This window comes from Cherax quadricarinatus, chromosome 30 (assembly GCF_038502225.1).
Source record: "Cherax quadricarinatus isolate ZL_2023a chromosome 30, ASM3850222v1, whole genome shotgun sequence".
In the NCBI taxonomy this organism is placed as follows: Eukaryota; Metazoa; Arthropoda; class Malacostraca; order Decapoda; family Parastacidae; genus Cherax; species Cherax quadricarinatus.
The window spans coordinates 2,534,022-2,551,999 of record NC_091321.1 but is presented as its reverse complement, the minus strand read 5'-3'; the positions used below and the strand labels follow the sequence as shown (position 1 = coordinate 2,551,999).

Sequence of the window (17,978 nt, the reverse complement as noted above, 5' to 3'; positions counted from 1 at the left end):
GTGTGGCCCATTTATGGGGGGTTCGACTGAGATGTCGTTCGCCCCCATAGGGAGGGACCCCCTCCTGTCTCTACTCAGTTGACAACTGTTTCACTACCGTCAGACCAAGATATGGCTCGTGTGCCCCCTACTGGGATAAACATATGGGCCCTTGAGGTTGACGACAGTGCCAGACCCCTGTCTAGCCCAAAACGCCACCCCACCACTTGTCCAGACTATTCTCCTTCTCCTCACATTACTCCAGACGTGATGGTTCCTAACTAGTCACAAGTTTGCCTGTGATACTCCAATATAGAAACTATGTATTGTGCCAAAACAAAAGCATTCACATTGCTAAACTCACAAACTAGTATTTAGTCACTTAGTATTTAGTCAACTTACTCCACAATTTGTAATAATTTAGGGTTAAGAATTAATCTAAGTTTGCCCAAAATGCCTAGCCTTGCTAGGTGTTCTAGTGGCCCCCTTTGTAATTAGTATTTTATTACATGTAAACCACACAATAACCAAAATCTGTAAACCCCGCATTGTAATCCTTATAGAGAATAAACTTTGATTTTATTTGAATGCCAATGTTTCAGTCTATTGAAATCATAGCTATTTTGCTAGGATTCCATTTGTTCTATCGAGTACAAGAAACTGCCCATTTATCGATTTCAACTACCCAATAAAGTGGTCAGAATTTGGCAATTTGGCCAATTTCACACAAATTTCAAAAGATGCCAATTTCAAAATAGGGTCCAGAATAAACAAGACAGGCATTCCTAGCACTAAAATAACATTTTATCTGTTCATTAGTCATGTCTCCAGGCCAATCTTACATTACTTTTGCTTTCCATTTTGAATTTTTATTCTCACAAAAAAATAGAAGATTTACTGTTAAGTATACTACTGCATCATTGTAAAATTGGTACAAATAATATCAGCACACTTGTGGAAGAACATCTGACTCACCAGTTGACGTGTATTGGACGCGTGACGTGATTTGTTTACTCTTGAACATCAGCAAAAATCGAACATTTTCGCTACTTTGCGCTCAATTTCAAGGTTCTTGTCATCGTGAAACCAATCAAAATTATTTCCACTTCTGTAAAATATCTTCCATTCTATCAAATGAGACCAAGAAAACGAGAATACAACCATAAATACCATATGCAAATAGACTGCAAAATCGTTGTAATAAAGCAAAAACACAGTCGGAGTTTTTTTTTCAAATTATGCACTGTGTGCTGCAGGATTTTTTTATACTGCGCACCTGACCATGCAAGCCCATTCTTTCACGTCTAGGCCTACCAGCCTTTTCCTGCTTGATTTGAGGGCGCTAGAATTTACATGTACTAGTACGTCACCAATACTTGCAAATAAGACATACTAGTATGTCAAAAACCCTGAAAGGGTTAAGAATGGGTAGCAAGGTGCAACTGCTTTTGATACTGTGACTAACACATTACTCACCAACACCCAGTACAGTGCTTTAATTCTCAAATGTTGTTCTACCACCCCTCAGAAACTAGGGTAGACTAATATATGAGATAATAACAAAGGATTTTTTGTTAACAAGTCAAGGGTTGACTTTGTACAAAGATTAACACATACTCAAATATATAAGATAAATATTGAAAAATATAATTGAGGCTTAACTATGACAAAACTGAATACAGCAGACCCCCGGATTACGATGTCATCAGATTACGTAATATTCGGATTAAGTAACGTTTTTGCGTCACAATATTGGCTCGGTTAACGACACAAAAGTTGGTTAAAGTCATTCATCCAGAACATGTCTGCATGCAAACCTTTGCACTTTCTCTAATTTCTTGATGTGCTTGATTAAGTGTGGGTTCTAAACAGGTGCTGCATGTGTGTGTGTGTGTTAGTTACCATTTTTGTCCTAGGCACATGTCGATTAGACACTAGGCCTGTTGTATGTGCATGCTTGTGTGTGTGTGTGTGTGTGTGTGTGTGTGTGTGTGTGTGTGTGTGTGTGTGTGTGTGTGTGTGTGTGTGTGTGTGTGTGTGTGTGTGTGTATGTGTGTGTGTGTATGTGTGTGTATGTGTGTGTATGTGTGTGTGTGTGTGTGTATGTGTGTGTGTGTATGTGTATGTGTGTATGTGTGTGTGTATGTGTATGTGTGTATGTGTGTGTATGTGTGTGTGTGTGTGTGTGTGTGTGTGTGTGTGTGTGTGTGTGTGTGTGTGTGTGTGTGTGTGTGTGTGTGTGTGTGTGTGTGTGTGTGTATGTGTGTGTGTATGTGTATGTGTGTGTGTGTGTATGTGTGTGTGTGTGTGTGTGTGTGTGTGTGTGTGTGTGTGTGTGTGTGTGTGTGTGTGTGTGTGTGTGTGTGTGTGTGTGTGTGTGTGTGTGTGTGTTAGTTACCATTTTTGTCCTAGGCACATGTCGATTAGACACTAGGCCTGTTGTATAAGTGTGTGTGTGTGTGTACTCACCTAATTGTACTCACCTAATTGTGGTTGCAGGGGTCGAGACTCAGCTCCTGGCCCCGCCTCTTCACTGATAGCTACTAGGTCCTCTCCCTCTCTGCTTCCTGAGCTTTGTCATACCTCTTCTTAAAACTATGTATGGTTCCTGCCTCCACTACTTCACTTGCTAGGCTATTCCACTTCCTGACAACTCTATGACTGAAGAAATACTTCCTAGCGTCCCTGCGGCTCGTCTGAGTCTTCAGCTTCCAGTTGTGACCCCTTGTTTCTGTGTCCCCTCTCTGGTACATCCTATGTCTGTCCACCTTGTCTATTCCCTGCAGTATCTTGTATGTCATTATCATGTCTCCCCTGACCCTTCTGTCCTCCAGTGTCGTTAGTCCGATTTCCCTCAACCTTTCCTCTTACGACATTCCCCTTAGCTCTGGGACTAGCCTTGTTGCAAACCTTTGTACTTTCTCTAACTTCTTGACGTGCTTGACCAGGTGTGGGTTCCAGACTGGTGCTGCATACTCCAGTATGGGCCTAACATACACAGTATACAGTGTCTTGAACGATTCCTTATTAAGGTATCGGAATGCTATTCTCAGGTTTGCCAGGCGCCCATATGCTGCAGCAGTTATTTTGTTGAAGTGTGCCTCCGGTGACGTGCTCGGCGTTATGGTCACCCCAAGGTCTTTCTCCCTGAGTGAGGTCTGTAGTCTTTGTCCACCTAGCCTATATTCTGTCTGCAGTCTTCTTTGCCCCTCCCCAATCTTCATGACTTTGCATTTGGCAGGATTGAATTCGAGAAGCCAGTTTCTGGACCACATGTCCAGCCTGTCCAGGTCTCTTTGCAGTCCTGCCTCATCCTCATCCGATTTAATTCTTCTCATCAACTTCACATCATCTGTGAATAGGGACACTCCAAAGTCAATTCCTTCCATCATGTCATTCGCATATATCAAAAATAGCACTGGTCCTAGAACTGACCCCTGTGGGACCCCACTCGTCACAAGCACCCACTGTGATACCTCTTCACGTACCATGACTCGTTGCTGCCTCCCTGTCAGGTATTCCCTGATCCATTGCAGTGCCCTCCCTGTTATATGCGCCTGATCCTCCAGCTTCTGCACTAATCTCTTGTGAGGAACTGTGTCAAAGGCCTTCCTGCAGTCTAGGAAAATGCAACTGGAAGCTGAAGACTCAGATGAGTCACAGGGACGTTAGGAAGTATTTCTTCAGTCATAGAGTCGTCAGGAAGTGGAATAGCCTAGCAAGTGAAGTAGTGGAGGCAGGAACCATACATAGTTTTAAGAAGAGGTATGACAAAGCTCAGGAAGCAGAGAGGGAGAGGACCTAGTAGCGATCAGTGAAGAGGTGGGGAGCTGAGTCTCGACCCCTGCAACCACAATTAGGTGAGTATACACACACACACACACACACTTATACAACAGGCCTAGTGTCTAATCGACATGTGCCTAGGACAAAAATGGTAACTAACACACACACACACACACACACACACAGACACACACACACACACACACACACACACACACACACACACACACACACACACACACACACACACACACTAAGCTAAGAGGTATGTCCTACGAGGAGAGGTTAAGGGAAATCAACCTGACGACACTGGAGGACAGGAGAGATAGGGGGGACATGATAACGACATACAAAATACTGAGAGGAATTGACAAGGTGGACAAAGACAGGATGTTCCAGAGATTGGACACAGTAACAAGGGGACACAGTTGGAAGCTGAAGACACAGATGAATCACAGGGATGTTAGGAAGTATTTCTTCAGCCACAGAGTAGTCAGTAAGTGGAATAGTTTGGGAAGCGATGTAGTGGAGGCAGGATCCATACATAGCTTTAAGCAGAGGTATGATAAAGCTCACGGCTCAGGGAGAGTGACCTAGTAGCGATCAGTGAAGAGGCGGGGCCAGGAGCTTGGACTCGACCCCCGCAACCTCAACTAGGTGAGTACTTATACAACAGGCCTAGTGTCTAATCGACATGTGCCTAGGACAAAAATGGTAACACACACACACACACACATGCACACACACACACACACACACACACACACACACACACACACACACACACACACACACACACACACACACACACACACACACACACGCTTGGACTCGACCCCTGCAACCTCAACTAGGTGAGTACAACTAGGTGAGTACACACACACACACACATTACTAAAGTGTGAAGTTGATATTCAATAGTAAGATTTGACTTGCATCCATTTTGACTTACGGCCGGTTGGTCGGAACCAAGCTTGGTCGTAAGTCGGATGGTACCTGTAATGTATTTCTTGTGCAGATTGTCATCTTGAGAGATGTTAGCAGGGGCCAGGAGCTGAGTATCAACCCCTGCAACCACAATTAGGTGAGTACACACACACACACACACACACTTATACAACAGGCCTAGTGTCTAATCGACATGTGCCTAGGACAAAAATGGTAACTAACACACACACACACACACACACACACACACACACACACACACACACACACACACACACACACACACACACGCACACACACACACACACATGCAGCACCTGTTTAGGACCCACACTTAATCAAGCACATCAAAAAATTAGAGAAAGTGCAAAGGTTTGTGACAAGGTTAGTTCCAAAGTTAAGGGGAATGTCCTATGAAAAAAGGTTAAGGGAAATCGGCCTGATGACACTGGAGGACAGGAGGGTCAGGAGAGACATGATAACGACATATAAAATACTGCTTGGAATAGACAAGGTGGACAAAGACAGGATGTTCCAGGGAGGGGACACAGAAACAAGAGGTCACAATTGGAATTTGAAGACTTAGATGAGTCAAAGGGATATTACGAAGCATTTCTTCAGTCATAGAGTTGTCAGGCAGTGGAATAGCCTAGAAAGTGACGTAGTGGAGGCGGGAACCATACACAGTTTTAAGACGAGGTTTGATAAAGCTCATGGAGCAGGGAGAGAGAGGACCCAGTAGCAACCAGTGAAGAGGTGAGGCCAGGAGCTAAGACTCGACCCCTGCAACCACAAATAGGTGAGTACACACATGCTACCCCCTCCCACACACACAAAAAATTTGCCTTCGGTTTTCAGAGCTTATTAGTGAGGTTGAAGATGAGACACAGTACAGAAAAAGACACAGTTGACAGATGAGGATGTAACTTAAGTAGTTCTGAGAAAGTGGGTAAGGAGGAGGAGAAAGAAAGGAAAGAAAGAGAAATAAAAGGAAAGAAAATGGAAAAGAAAAAGTAACAGTTTATGACTGCTACTCAGCTGATTTGAGCCACTAATTATGGTTTGAATTGTAAAATATTAAACTGGTTAAGGAGTTGACATAGTAAGTAGTTGTGTAAATGGTGAAAAACCTTAACCAACCAAATAAAACCCACCCTACCTAAAATAACCAAATACTATACCTAAACTTATCCTCTGCCATTGTGTTTATTTACATTCAGCCAGGCACTTGACACAGAGGTACTACAGAAATAAAATTAATGCATCATTTTTGCTAACATCTCTCAAGATGACAATCTGCACAAGAAATACATTACAGGTATCATCCGACTTACGACCAAGCTTGGTTCCGACCAACCGGCCGTAAGTCAAAATGGATGCAAGTCAAATCTTACTACTGAATATCAACTTCACACTTTAGTAATGATTTTATTTTATTGTTTTATTTTGGTATTTCATTTTTTTCTTTACTTTTTATGCTGTTAGTACTGTATTTTATACCATAAGGTTTAGGATGAACACTGTACAACACAAACAGTTGTTTATTTCCCAGAAATTTAGCATAAAAGACATGCTCGTAAGTTGAGTGGTCATATGTCGAGCAGGTCATAAGTCGGATGATAGGTGTATATATACCTTTGATGAGTTTCGAGTCTTACTACTCCCAGAGCCTGGCCTTGGGTATTGTAAAACGTAAGCTAATGCCTGAATTCCACTAAGTAGCAACCACTGACCTTCACAGAAAGAAAGAATAAGAAACAAGAAATAAAAAGAAATAAGAAAGAAAATTAAGACAGACAGACAGAGACTGGAGAAAATAATGTTGATAAACTTGATAAATTTTACAAGCTAACAATGTTGAAGTGTTCAGCTGAGCCAGTGAAGGAAGATAAGTTGTATGATCTTTATTACTAATATCATATTAAAGGTGCCAGAGACTCTCATGGTGGTTAGTTCTGTGCCGTACAGTTGCTTGTCGAGGCTTGAGTTTCACTTTAATGTGAGTGAGGCGCGAACACTTGCAATATGAATGAGCACCAGTGAAGCAAGAACATTGAGGTTTGCGTAACAATGCACAGGCTAATATCACTACCACTACCATTATGTATGGGGACAACACAGTGAGCCAAGCAAGGCAAACTACTCAGGAGCTGTGCCACATAGATCACTTTCTAAAAGCATAAATCCAAGATCATAATTCTGTAGAACATTACATTTTCACAAAGCAAATAATGAGATCTTTAATTAAATATAATTACATTCCTATCCGTGCCAAAAGAAGTAACCACTACAAATTACTTACACAGGAGATGAAATGCTATAGGAAGAAATATACTTCATTTGAGCATGTAAATTATTCTAACCTTCCTAAGTTTCTTCCCTTAGTTATGAATAAATTCCATATTTGGTTATTTTAAAATAAAATTTATTTAATACAAATTCAAAGTTTCCAGGACTTCTCCGTTATTATCTTTATCCATGTTATGATTTTTTCTTTAATACAATAACAAAAATTGGATCTTCTAATTTAACAATTTAGAAATAGTAATAGTAGATGGTGTGGAATACCGACAAGCTGTAGTTGATAAAGACACACAAGCAGCAATTAGAAACTTTACTAAGACATTGTTTTGCTTGCCAGCAGATTTTATCAAGTCTCATAGAACATGTTTAGTGGTAGCTCAATTTATGGGAAGAAGAGAGAACAAACTCAGGTTTAAAATAGGTAAATATTAAAGGAGCACTGCAAAAGGCCTACTTGCCTACTCTAGGTAAATACTGAGACTTAACATAATAATAATAATAATAATAAAAATTTTCATGTGGATATAGAGAAGAGTTCTTCCTCCATAAGCTTTGTGAGTCATAAGAGGCGACTAAAATGTCAGGAGCAAGGTATTAATAATCCCTTCTCCTGTCTAAATTACTAAATGTTAAAAGAAGAAAACCTTTCTGAAAGCATTTCCTTCTTTTTTTGGGTCACCCTGCCTCAGTGGGAGACAGGCAGTGTTAAAAAATAATAACGTTGTTGCTGTTGTTGTTCAGTTGTGGTACCGGCAGTAGTGGTTGTCATTAATGGTGGTGCTGGTTGATGATGATGATGTTTATGTTCTTCTGTTGGCGGTGGAAGCGGCGGTGGCTTCTGCTGCTGCTGGTGGTGGCGGCGGCGGCAGTGGTGGTGGTGGCAAATGCCAGTAGTAGTAGTTCCCAGTGGTATACCTGGTTCAGTATCTGCATAGCTAAAGGTTTCGGCAATTGGAACCTGTCTTGGTTCTGCGTGATTGCATTAGATGTCGTCATCATGAGTTTTAAATCAGAAAATCTCATCATGATTATATGAATTGCTATACTACTAGGCAAATGTCTTGCTCCAGTTGTCTGCTTGGGCAGACTACTAATGCTCAGTGACGTGTTTATATAAACTTCATATGGTTTCTCCCACATAAATCATGGAATTTTTAACACACCAGTTTCTTCATCTGTGTTTTTTTTTTTTATCTAGTGAGATCACAGATAGTAAAAAAGGTTACTACTGTTACTTTGTTGCTGCTAGGTTCAAAATCTCTATGATGCTGGAGGTGATGCTGCATCTAGGGAAAATTATGTAGTACTGCTCTGGTTTCAGGGGTTTACAATATTTTTATATTACATTTCCTATAATTACAGAATTCTTCCTCCATAAGCCATGTGTGTCATAAAAGATGACTAAAATGCAGAGAGCAAAGGGTTAGTAACCCTTTCTCTATATACATTACTAACTGCCGGGAGAAAGGGGCTAGTAATCCCCTTCTCCTGTATACATTACTAAATTTATAAAAAGACACTTTTGTTTTTCTTTTTGGGCCACCCTGCTTCGGTGGGATACAGCCAGTGTGTTGAAAGATGATGATGATTTCCTATAATTAGGGCTGAAGAAAGTTGCATATTGCAGTTTACTTAAAATGTTCCTGATAGTTTTGTGCTCTTCTTTAACCCTTTGAGGGTCGACAGGCCCTCTCAGAAACTTGTTCTCAGGGTCGGCCAAATTTACAACAACAACAACAACAACAACAACAACAACAACAAAAAAAAAAAAAAAAAAAAAAAAAAAAAAAAAAAAAAAAAAATTCTCATGAAAAGATAGAGAATCTTTTCCCGATCATAATGACACCAAAAGTATGAAATTTGATGGAAAACTTATGGAATTACGCTCTCGCAAAGTTAGCGGTCTTGAAGATGTTTACGCATCGGCGATTTTTCCCACTTTGAGCCCTATGTTTGGCCAATTCCTATGTACTAGTCGACAAAAATCATAACTATTTCGCTAGAACTCCATTTTTTCTATCGAATGAGTACAAGAAACCACCCATTTACTAATTTCAACTATCCAATAAAGTGGTCAGAATTTAGCAATTTTGCCAATTTCACACAAATTTCAAAAGATGCCAATTTCCGAATAGGGTCCAGAATAAACAAAAAAGACATTCCTGGCACTAAAATAACAAGTTCTCTGTTCGTTAGTCACATCCCCAGGCCCCTTTTATATTTCTTTGGCTTTCCACTTTGAATTTTTCTCACAAAAAATAGATTATTTACTGTTATGCAGACTACTGCATTAGTGTAGAAATGGTATAAATAATATCAGCGCACTTGTGAAAGAATATTAGACTCACCAGTTGACGTGTATTGGACGCTTGGCATGATTTGTTTACTTTTGAACTTTGATAAAAATCGAACATTTCTGCTATTTTGCGCTCAATTTCAAGGTACTTTTCATTGTAAAACCAGTCAAAATCATCTCAATTTCTGTAATATGTCTCCCATTCTATAAAATGAGACCAGGAAAACTAGAATACAACAATAAATACCATACGAAAATACAGTGCAAAGTCACTGTTTTATTCTAAAAACACGGTCAAAGTTTTTTTTTCTCATTACGCACTGTGTGCTGCAGGATTTTTTTTATACTGCGCACACTGGCCACATAGACCCATTCTTTCATATGTAGGCCTACCAGCTTTCTCTCATTAGATTTGAGGGCGCTAGAATTTAGGCGTACTAGTACATCAAAAACACTAGGTCGCAAGCCGTACTAGTACGACCAAAACCCTCAAAGGGTTAAGGAACCAGGGTACTACAAATTCTGTATGCACATGGGAAGAACTCAGTTACACTTCCCTGGTCTTGTGTTGTTATGTAGCCAAAAATGGATGAGGTCATTTTTATAAGAAGGCTTACACTATACAGTGGACCCTCGCCTAACGATGGCATCACATAACGTTAAATCCGCCTAGCGATACATTTTAACGCAAAAAATTTTCCTCGTCTAGCGCTAAAAAACTCGCTCAATGCGATTCGTCTGAGACGCGTCCATGTGCGGCCTGAGACAGGCTCACTTGTTCCGCCGGTGGCACTGTTTACAAGCCAACCTCCGCGGTTACATCCAAGCATACAATCGGAACATTTCGTATTATTACAGCGTTTTTAGTGATTTCACCTGCAAAACAAGTGACCATGGGCCCCAAGAAAGCTTCTAGTGCCAACCCTACAGGAATAAGAGTGAGAATTACTATGGACATGAAGAAAGAGATCACTGCTAAGTATGAAAGTGGAGTGCGTGTCTTCGAGCTGGCCAGGTTGTAAACAAAACCCCAATCAACCATCGCTATTATTGTGGCCAAGAAAACGGCAATCAAGGAACAATGTGTTTAACACAGAAATTCACATAACCATCTGATGAGAATTTTTAATTCATAAATTGCAACAATGACACGGCAAGCTATAATTGGCTATACAGATACTGAATCAGGTATACCACCAGGAAATACTAACCGACTACTGCTACTACTACTTCTATTACTAGTACCACCACCACACACCAACCTGTCTTAAGATTTGCCTAGCATGGGCCAGCAGGCCAACTGCAGTGCTTCCCTATGATGTGCCTAGTTTACACCTCTCTTCTGCCTATAAATTATGCTTACAACCAGGCTAATCTACAAGTCTTGATAAAGTTCACTGAAGAGGCAAAACAGTCTTAATAAAGTTCCCAATTCTTGCTTGTGTGTCTTTATCAACTACAATTTACATGTAGCTATACCAATACAACATATGATATCTTTTGGAAAGTATGGTACTAAATTAGATTTTTCATAGCAATTTCTTTTTACTGCCTTGGCACTTGTGTGTCTGGTTTACTCAAAGATCTTTCACAAACTCAATTTATGATCACTTCACATGTTCATTTTCATTTTTTCACTTTTATTCAGCAAATAATCATCAGTTTTTTGCAGCATAATATAAAATTATTTAATTAAAGAAAACCTCTATAGCTTTCACATTTTACAAATTTAATGTCTTTGGACAACAATTAAATTTAAGAAAAGGCCTACATAAATATAGATACAATAGGGTAAAACATAAATTGTAAATGCAAGAAATGTATGTTACATACCTGCCCACCACTCTTTCACAAGGAAGATATCTCAAAGAGAGAATACATACTGACCTGTGATAGACAAATTTGGTCCACTGTATCCCAGGGCTTCTGTCTTCTGTTTGCAGGAACACCAGAAGAAGGTGGAGGTGGGTCTTTAGTAATGGTAGGAGGGGATCGCATGTCTGCTGAGATCCCTACTGAAATTGGCGTTCCACTACCACCACTAACAATACCACTGCTTACACCTACGACTGCAGTTGATGCAGTGGCAACACTGCCAGTACTGCCTACACCATTACTGCCACCACTGTTGCCAACACTACTTGCCCCAGTTGTTGTTGTGCTACACAATGATGCTAGAGTAACTGTGCTGGCATTAGAAGATGTGGCCTGTAAATAAAGTGAAAAAAAAAAAAAAAAGATGTCATAATGACAATGATTGCAGAATATGTACAGGAGGCAATGAGTAAGAGTACCTTACTTAAGGGAGACATAAATCTCAGTAAATACAGTAGACCGTTATATTACATAGGTTTATTTTCCATGTTTTTGGTTATTACACTACTGCAAAGTTGTTGCATATTTTTATACAACACTTTGAAAAATGGACTTAACACAGTTCCATTTCTGGGTGGGGAAAAAATTTGAAGTGTCGTTTACGGGCTCGCCGGGCTGCTCTCAGGCCTTCTGGCTCTGGGTCAGGCCATTGTCTCTGTGGAGGAGGCCTAAATCCTGGGAGCACTATTTAGCAATACTGCTTTACGTACGTACATACGTGTGTGTGTGTGTGTGAATATGAGTGTTTGTTGTAGGGAAAACAGAAGGCAGAAGGGGGCCAAGTTAGCTTGAAAAATGGTAGGCAAGTTAAAAAAAAATTGGTGATTCAAATTGAAGTTATTTTCAGTGGATCATTGGAACCTTTACACAGAATTTGCACTCGTGTACTGAATGTGCTACAACTAAAATAGTTTAGGTGAAGGGCATAGTGTAACAGAAGAAGATATTGATAGTGTATTATTCTTACTTTCAACATGAACTTACAAGTAGATAACTTTTACCAAAACTGTTTTAACTTCAGCACACTAAATACACAATGAATATAAATACAGTAATGTCATGACATGGAAGTGTGTACACATTAAGTACTAACCATATTAGTGAAGCTTCCATTGGTTGGAAAAGATGAGCCAGGAGAAGATATGTGATTACTTGGAGAAGATGCTCCTCCAGATTGTTGCAAAGCACATTGTTGGTTGCTGGTCATCCCACTCACTTGGGATGATGTAGGTGGAAGGTTCAAGTGAAGGCCCACAGCAAAAGTGTCTGATGATGCAGATTTGGAGAGATTTCGTGCCACTGAATACCTCAGATGACATCTGGATCTAACTTCTTCCGACATGGACACAAGGGCAGCAAGATAAGCCACATTTTCTGGTGTTACCTGGCAAAACGAAACACAAAATTTGCAATTACTAATTATAGAATGTTTTCAGAATTATGAAGAAAAAAGATATATGGAGTAGGGCCCCACTTATTCGGCAGGTTAGGTTCCAGGCTACTGCCGGAAAGCAGAACTCCATTTTTTCATTTATAAATGCATATAAATGCAAGATAACAAGTTTACACTAACATATATCAAGTTAGCAATAGAACTAGGCATTAAAAAGTAAAATACACACACAGTACACTCATTATTTACCTCAAAATATTTGTAGTCTTAATATACGGCAAAGGGTGAATAGTATTTACTCTAAGAAGTCAGGTGTGGTAGCCCTCCTGGCCACCCCACCCACACATACTATACTACGATGCTTAAAGCTCCCTAGAGCGATAAAAACGAATATACAGTAGATGCATTACTTACCTTAAAATATTTGTAGTCTTAATGGCCATAATGTAGGGTGAGAGGTGAAAAGTATTTATTTGTAGAAAGTCGTGTGGGAGGTATGGCATCCTGCCTGGCCACTTATACCTATTATGACATTAAGCTCCCTAGAGCAATAAAATGCATATATAGTACATTCAATAATTACCTTAAAATATTTGTAGTTTTAATGTAGGGTGAGAGGTGAGTTTTATTTGTATGAAGTCAGGTTGGAAAATATGGGTAACCAGGAAGTGCAACCCTCCCCACCCAACCCACACATAATGTAAACAAACCAGATGAACACGTCTGGTTTTCATCAGAAGTCCTACAAGTTGCCTGGCTACCACAAGTCCTACAAGTTGCCTGGCTACCACAAGTCCTACAAGTTGTCTGGCTACCACAAGTCCTACAAGTTGTCTGGCTACCACAAGTCCTACAAGTTGCCTGGCTACCACAAGTCCTACAAGTTGCCAGGCTACCACAAGTCCTACAAGTTGCCTGGCTACCACAAGTCCTACATGTCGCCTGGCTACCACAAGTCATACAAGTTGCCAAGTTGCCTGGCTACCACAAGTTGCCTGGCTACCACAAGTTGCTTGACTACCACAAGTCCTACAAGTTGCCTGGCTACCACAAGTCCTACAAGCTGCCTAGCTACCACAAGTCCTACAAGTTGCCTGGCTACCACAAGCCCTACAAGTTGCCAAGTTGCCTGGCTACCACAAGTTGCCTGGCTACCACAAGTTGCTTGACTACCACAAGTCCTACAAGTTGCCTGGCTACCACAAGTCCTACAAGTTGCCTGGCTACCACAAGTCCTACAAGTTGCCTGGCTACCACAAGTCCTACAAGTCACCTGGCTACCACATCTCATATTTATATTAATTTAGTCTACTGTGGGGTGTATTTAGATGGATTAAGCAAAATGTCTATACAGTGGACCCCCGACTTATGAACCTAATTCGTTCCAGGAGGCTGTTCGAGTGCCATTACCGAACGAATTTGCTCCCATAAGGAATAATGTTAATTAGATTAGTCCGTTTCAGACCCCCAAAAATACACTTACAAAAGCAATTACAAAAATACACTTACATAATTGTTCAAGTTGGGAGCTGTTCCTAAGCCAGGGGTCCACTGTATTAACGTTTTATACGATATTTAACCCTTTCAGGGTTTCGGCCTTACTAGTATGGCTTACGCACCAGGGTTTTTGACGTACAGTGGACCCCCGCATAACGATCACCTCTGAATGCGACCAATTATGTAAGTGTATTTATGTAAGTGAGTTTGTACGTGTATGTTTGGGGGTCTGAAATGGACTAATATACTTCACAATATTCCTTATGGGAACAAATTCTGTCAGTACTGGCACCTGAACATACTTCTGGAGTGAAAAAATATCGTTAACCGGGGGTCCACTGTACTAGCATGCCTAAATTCTAACGCCCTCAAATCTAATGAGAGAAAGCTGGTAGGCCTACATATGAAAGAATGGGTCTATGTGGTCAGTGTGTGCAGTACAAAAAAAATCCTGAAGCACACAGTGTGTAATGAGAGAAAAAAACAAAAACTTTGATCGTGTTTTTGGATTAAAACAGCGACTTTGCACTGTATTTTCATATGGTATTTATTGTTGTATTCTAGATTTCCTGGTCTCATTTTATAGAATGGAAGACATATTACAGAAATTGAGATGATTTTGACTGGTTTTACAATGAAAAGTACCTTGAAATTGAGCTCAAAGTAGCAGAAATGTTCGATTTTTACCAAAATTCAAAAGTAAACAAATCATGGTATGCGTCCAATACACGTCAACTGGTGAGTCTAATATTCTTTCACAAGTGCGCTGATATTATTTATACCATTTCTACACTAATGCAGTAGTCTGCATAACAGTAAATCTTCTATTGTTTTTGTGAGAATAAAAATTCAAAGTGGAAAGCAAAAGAATGTAAGAGGGGCATGGGGATGTGACTAATGAAAAGAGGAAATATTATTTTAGTGCCAGGAATGTCTTTCTTGTTTATTCTGGACCCTATTTGGAAATTGGCATCTTTTGAAATTTGTGTGAAATTGGCAAAACTGCTAAATTCTGACCACTGTATTGGATAGTTGAAATCGGTAAATGGGTGGTTTTTTGTACTCATTCGATAGAAAAAATGGAGTTCTTGCGAAATAGTTATGATTTTTGTCGACTAGTACACTGGAATTGGCTGAAAATAGGGCTCAAAGTGGGAAAAATCGCCGATGCGTAAACATCTTCGAGACCGCTAACTTTGCGAGAGCGTAATTCCATAAGTTTTCCATCAAATTTCATACTTTTGGTGTCATTATGATCGGGAAAAGATTCTCTATCTTTTCATAAGAATTTTTTTTTTTTTTTTTTTTAAATTTGGGCAATCCTGAGAACAAGTCTCTGAGAGGACCTGTCGACCCCCAAAGGGTTAATAACCCTTTGACTGTTTTGGTCGTATATATATGTGTCACAAGCCAATGTTTTTGACGTATTAATACGCGTAAATTCTAGCGGCTTCAAATCACGTGGGAGAAAGTTGACAGGCCTACATGTGAGAGAATGGGTCTGCGTGATGGGTGTGCACAGTATAAACAAAATCGGGGACTCAGTGGTGCACTGTGGGAATGCCATTTTAGCAGTCTTTGTTCACAATGCCTCACAGCAAGAAGCACCTTACTCCTTGCTGAATTGGAGGTTCTAACAGCAATGTAAGTGCCAGTAAAAGTGAATTCCATGGTTTTCAGGAGGGTGTGACCAAAAGCAGTGCCCAGGATGAAAACCCCGATGACTCACAACCTTCCACCTCTGGGGCTGGGCAGCCTCATTCACGTTCACCTGTACCATGACGAAAGAGGAAACTATTTCCCCATGTACAGGACTTGGATGTGAGCAGTGAAAGTGATAGTGACAATGATTTCCAAGTTATTGAAAGCATTTTGAGTTGTGACAGTGAGGAGGAATATTCTCCAGTGAAGTAGCAGTATGTACGATGCAACATGCATTCTAGTAGTGTGCCACATTCCATTCCAAGGAAAAGGAGTAAATCTCGGAATACATCCCATGGCCCTACACCACGAACTGATACTGAAGATGATATTGTTACAATGGGGATGGGTAATGTGCGTGGGGCAGCAGGTGGTGGTGGTGGTGGTGGTGGCGGCGGTGGTGGAGGCGGTGGTGGCGGTGGAGGCGGTGGCGGCGGCTGCGGCAGTGGTGGTGGCGGCGGCGGCACAAGTCATGTGGCACCAGCAGCTGGCCACGCTGTTAACTCAGCATAGCCACAACCAGCCTCAACCACCCCCACACTCCCACAACCTGCACAACCACAACCACCTGTCAATATCCAGTACCCACCAGCAGACTGCATCTGAGATTGGCAGGAAGGTGCCAATTTTGTTCCAAATCTCCATGACTCTGATGAAACACAAAGTGGAATACGGCCATTGTGTACACTTGGGAACAATGCCACTGAACTGGAATGCTTTCAGTTATTCTTCAATGAACCCCTGATGGAAATTATTGTCAGGGAAAGCAACACATACTATGAGTACACCATGGCAAACACAATTCTTTCACCAAGGTCATGGCTAAACCAGTGGAAGGACACAAATGTGGCAGAGATGTACCTGTTCTTTGCCACAATAATGCTTATGCCACATGTGTATAAGCACACTGTCACCATATACTAGTCAACAGACCGCCTGATTTCAACCCCAGGTTTTAGTGATATACCAGTGAATCGATTTCTGCTACTGTTACGTATGCTACACTTCTCAGACAAAACAAGGCCTGACAGAAACGACAGGTTATATAAGATCAGGAATGTGTTTATGTACCTGAAACAAAAGTGCTGTATGTATTTTTATCCCTTCAAGAAGCTTGTTATTGATGAGTCTTTGATTTTGTTCAAAGGTAGACTGTCATTCAAGCAGTACATACCAAGCAAGAGGAAACGCTTTGGTATAAAGTTGTTTGTACTGTGTGATTGCAAAAGTGGTCTGGTTTTGGATATAATTGTGTACACTGGCAGTAATACATTGACAGATACCAGGAAGTTATTGGGTATCTCTGGTGATGTGGTTAGAACAATGATGGACCCATATCTTGGTAAGGGACATACATTATAAACTGACAACAGGTACACAAGCCCCTTACTCAGTGATTTCTTGCGAGTGAACATGACAGACGTGTGTGCCACAGTGCATAGAAATCGTAAGCATATGCCTAGGTTCGATGCAGGCACTCACAGAGGTGAGGTGCAGGCGTTTGCTGCCAACGACATCACGGTATTTCGATGGCATGACAAACGTGGTCATATTGTTGTCATCAGTTCACCGACATGAAATGGCAGACACTGGCAGGTAGAAGAAAGAGACCAATGAACCCATTCTAAAACCTGCAGCTGTGATGGACTACAACCTCAGTATGCACTTAGTGGACAAATGAGTTATACAGATTGTGTTCGCAAGAGTAATAAGTGCTATACACCTACCATCCGACTTACAACCTGCTCGACATACGTCCACTCGACTTACGACTGTGCATCTGGCAGGTGGGCTGGGCCGGCTGATGCACACCCTTGTACAATATTTGACAATACTCACGGCGGCAATGCGTCATGCAGGCAGCATCAGTTTGAGTAACCCTGTCCCATCAGCAGCATTATACTGTATTAACTGTACTAACTGGACAGGAAATTTCACCATGGCCCCTAAGATGAAGTCTAAATCTTGCACTGGAGATTGTAGCAAGAAAGGCTCTTACTCTCGAACTCTCTATTTGTTTTCACTGTTGCACATAAACCTGTCTGTATCTGTCTGCCTGTATATCTGTGTCTGTCTGTATCTCTGTGTGTCTGTTTATCTGTCTGTCTACCAGTTTGTCTGTCTTTTTGTCTACCTGTGTGTCTGTCTTTCTGTCTACCTGTGTGTCTGTCTTTATGTCTACCTGTGTGTCTGTCTTTA

The 17,978-nt window shown here is 40.9% G+C and overlaps 1 protein-coding gene across 10 annotated transcripts in view; it reads right to left on the bottom strand.

Annotated features, from left to right (window-relative positions):
• Positions 1 to 17,978, bottom strand: part of Nf1 (neurofibromin 1) — a 644,633-nt gene that overhangs the window by 174,269 nt on the left and 452,386 nt on the right. For all 10 annotated transcript variants that reach the window (XR_011392599.1, XM_053781766.2, XM_053781772.2 and 7 more), the window contains 2 exons: positions 12,282 to 12,572; positions 11,201 to 11,521 (listed from right to left, as the gene is read on the bottom strand). Coding sequence is in view for 9 of the 10 variants with exons in the window: in XM_053781766.2 (XP_053637741.1) it covers positions 11,201 to 11,521; positions 12,282 to 12,572 (612 nt within the window). In the remaining variant the exon portion in view is untranslated. The remainder of the gene's footprint in view (positions 1 to 11,200; positions 11,522 to 12,281; positions 12,573 to 17,978) is intronic.